Genomic DNA, 3,039 nt, shown 5'->3' with positions numbered 1-3,039 from the left:
GTGAGACTTGGTCTGGTTCTAGATCACAACAATACTCCTTAGAAAACCAAATCGGCCCGACATGAACCGAGCCAAACTAAATACGTTTCCCAACCCATTTCCACACTTTTAATGTACAGTGTTGCACTGAATAACTCCCTCCGAAAAGTAAATTTTCCAAAAAGTCCAGAGGAATCAAAGTCCCATTCCGATTCCCCAACAGTTGTCAACCTCGCTGTCGTCTTCTGTTTCTGTGCTTTCTTCTGGTTGTTCAATAAAATCTATATAATGCTAATCTGTTCGATAACGTGCGCCGAAGTTGTAATAAACCCCTTTCACATTTCTTTTCATTTTCAAATTTTGATACATAATTCCGAATTTTTCTCATTTAATCCCCTGAGAAGCCGTTTCAATTGCCATTTACTCGGTTTTTCTGTTTCTTCTCATTGGCTATGGAATGCAAAGACGGACTTCCTCTTCTTCTTCCTTTGCTTCTGCTATCCTCCATGATTGACGTCTGAGACTAATCGGAATCGGAAATCTTCTCTCTCTCCTTATAATCGGATTAAGATCGGAATCGACAAGGGAATTTTCTGACCATACCATCACAATCTCTTCTGGTTACGTTTTAGGGTATTGATTCTTTCCCTTTCTTTCCAATGTTTTTTAGGGTTTATCTAGTTTATTTGTGGATCGGATCTGTTTGCAGAAAGTAGAGTTCTCTTTGATTTTGTTTTCTCTGTTTGAATTTTGAATTATTGTTTTTGATTTGCAATTTTTCTAAGTTGTGAATTTGGAAATGTATCTGGTAGGTTGGGAGATTATATCTGAGGCCTAGCTATGGCTCATAAGGTTGATCACGAGTACGATTATCTGTTTAAGATTGTCTTGATCGGAGATTCTGGTGTTGGAAAATCGAACATTCTTTCGAGGTTTACTCGTAATGAGTTCTGTTTGGAGTCTAAATCGACCATTGGAGTTGAATTCGCTACAAGGACTTTGGAGGTGCGTTTTGATATTTGTGATCTCGCTTCTGCTCTGTTGTATATGATTTTTTGTTTGTTGTTCATATGTTTCCGTTTTGCTTCCCGGAATATTAAATTAGAAATGCATTTGTTTTCTGATCTCACAAGAGGTTTTCCTATTAATGAGTGTCACTGTGTTATCATGTCTTCATGTTCTTCCATTCTTACGCATCTCTTTAGGAACTCTTAGAAGAGAATTTTATGGAAATTTTGCAGTCTCGGTTAATTCGAGGACAATATCAATATGGATTTTAACTGTGGACTTACTTCCAATTCTTCTATTTTCCTATCTTCAATTCGTAGGCTATAGATTGCACAAGTCCTGAGCAAGATTTTGTTCCAGACTTTGAATACACGTTTAAGTATTTTAAATCTTCATAAAATAAAAGAAAATAAATAAATAAATAACAACTTTCCCAACAAATACTGTTTAAGATTGAACTACTTATTAGCTTATATGAAATACCAAATTGTTTCACTTCTTTTGCAAATTCCATGTGAATTATGGCTGTAAATTCATCTTGCTGTGAAGAGAGTTGTTTTCTTACACTGCTCCAGAACTTCACTGAATAGGCAAAACATGAGAATACTCTAATTTGCAATATACTTTTTTTCGTGCCTAGCATGTGAGTAATGCAAATTCTAAAAATCTCCCATCTAAGGCCATGTGTGTGATTTACGAATTGGAGAGATGTGAACTTATGTTTAAACATACACACTGCAAGGAGAATTCATCTCTCTCCCAGTGCCCCCACACAATAGTTTCCAATACATACAGTTTTAATTTATGAGTTAGCAACTCAATACCGATTGGAGGGCAATGATTCTTGTAGCCAACCCTATTTAGTTGGGATAAGGCTGAGTTGTTGTTATTGTTGTTGTTAGCAAATCATTACTGATGCAATGAACCCATTGGGTTCTCTGAAACAGGTGGATGGAAAGACAGTCAAGGCACAGATATGGGACACTGCTGGGCAAGAGAGGTACCGTGCCATCACCAGTGCATATTACAGAGGTGCAGTTGGTGCACTGTTGGTCTACGACATAACAAAGAGGCAAACTTTTGACAATGTGCAGAGGTGGCTCCGTGAACTTAGGGATCACGCAGACTCCAACATTGTCATTATGATGGCAGGGAACAAGTCTGATCTAAAACACCTGAGATCTGTACAAGAGGATGATGCACAGGTTTTGGCCGAGAAGGAAGGACTCTCATTTCTTGAGACATCAGCATTGGAAGCATACAATATTGAGAAGGCTTTCCAAACTATTTTGACAGAGATCTACCACATCATAAGCAAGAAAGCACTAGCAGCCCAAGAAGCAGCCAACTCAACTAGTCTTCCAGGACAAGGGACCACAATCAATGTTAGTGATGCATCAGGCAATTGGAAACAGAAAGCTTGCTGTTCCACTTAGAGGACTCATTCATCCTGAAAAAGATACATTTTGCACAAACCGTTTTTTGGGTGCGTGAGACATGTAGAATATTTCTACTACTATGAGAAAAAATTCCTTAGATTTGTGAGAAACAGATTTGTAATCCATCAGAGGGAAGATTGTCAAAAGTGAAACATGACAGTGTTAGTAGCTTAAGTGGTTTTGCATTTTCTTTTTGCGCCATTTCTTACTGTTTTTACATGGCACTAACTGTTATAGAAGATAGTTTGGGCCTAATCTAGCAGAGTGAGGTATGGGTGAAGAGGGAATCATTGTAAGTGTAGTGTCTCCTTTGTTCTCTGAGTTCTAACATGTAATAAGAGTGAAAAGAAAGAATATTTGCCCCGAGCAATTCTTGTCTGATTGCTACTACAGTTGAGTAGTTGCTCCTTGGTGCATCGAATTAGACCTTTCAATTGATGGAGCACCTAAAAAATTTATACCATGTTGATGCTTCTTTCTACAATTTGGAAATATTGTTATGATTGTTTGGATGTCCTGAGCTTTAAATTTTGTTAGGCTGGTTTTATTTGTAGATGGCTTAGGAATGCAGCATATTTGTTTTGTTGAAACGGGACCGAGACTAGAAAGATTG

General features: G+C 37.7%; 1 protein-coding gene across 1 annotated transcript; it reads left to right on the top strand.

Moving 5' to 3' along the window:
• Positions 1 to 280: 280 nt before the first annotated feature.
• On the top strand, positions 281 to 2,796 carry LOC122070197 (ras-related protein Rab2BV). The gene is made up of 3 exons (XM_042634324.1): positions 281 to 612; positions 792 to 984; positions 1,935 to 2,796. The coding sequence occupies exons 2-3, from the start codon at positions 820 to 822 to the stop codon at positions 2,421 to 2,423; spliced, it is 654 nt and encodes a 217-aa protein (XP_042490258.1). The 5' UTR covers positions 281 to 612; positions 792 to 819; the 3' UTR covers positions 2,424 to 2,796.
• The last annotated feature ends 243 nt before the right edge of the window (positions 2,797 to 3,039 follow it).

Source organism: Macadamia integrifolia, unplaced genomic scaffold (genome assembly GCF_013358625.1).
Source record: "Macadamia integrifolia cultivar HAES 741 unplaced genomic scaffold, SCU_Mint_v3 scaffold852, whole genome shotgun sequence".
In the NCBI taxonomy this organism is placed as follows: Eukaryota; Viridiplantae; Streptophyta; class Magnoliopsida; order Proteales; family Proteaceae; genus Macadamia; species Macadamia integrifolia.
Note: the sequence above shows the minus strand (reverse complement) of the source record. Positions and strands in the feature narration are given on the sequence as shown.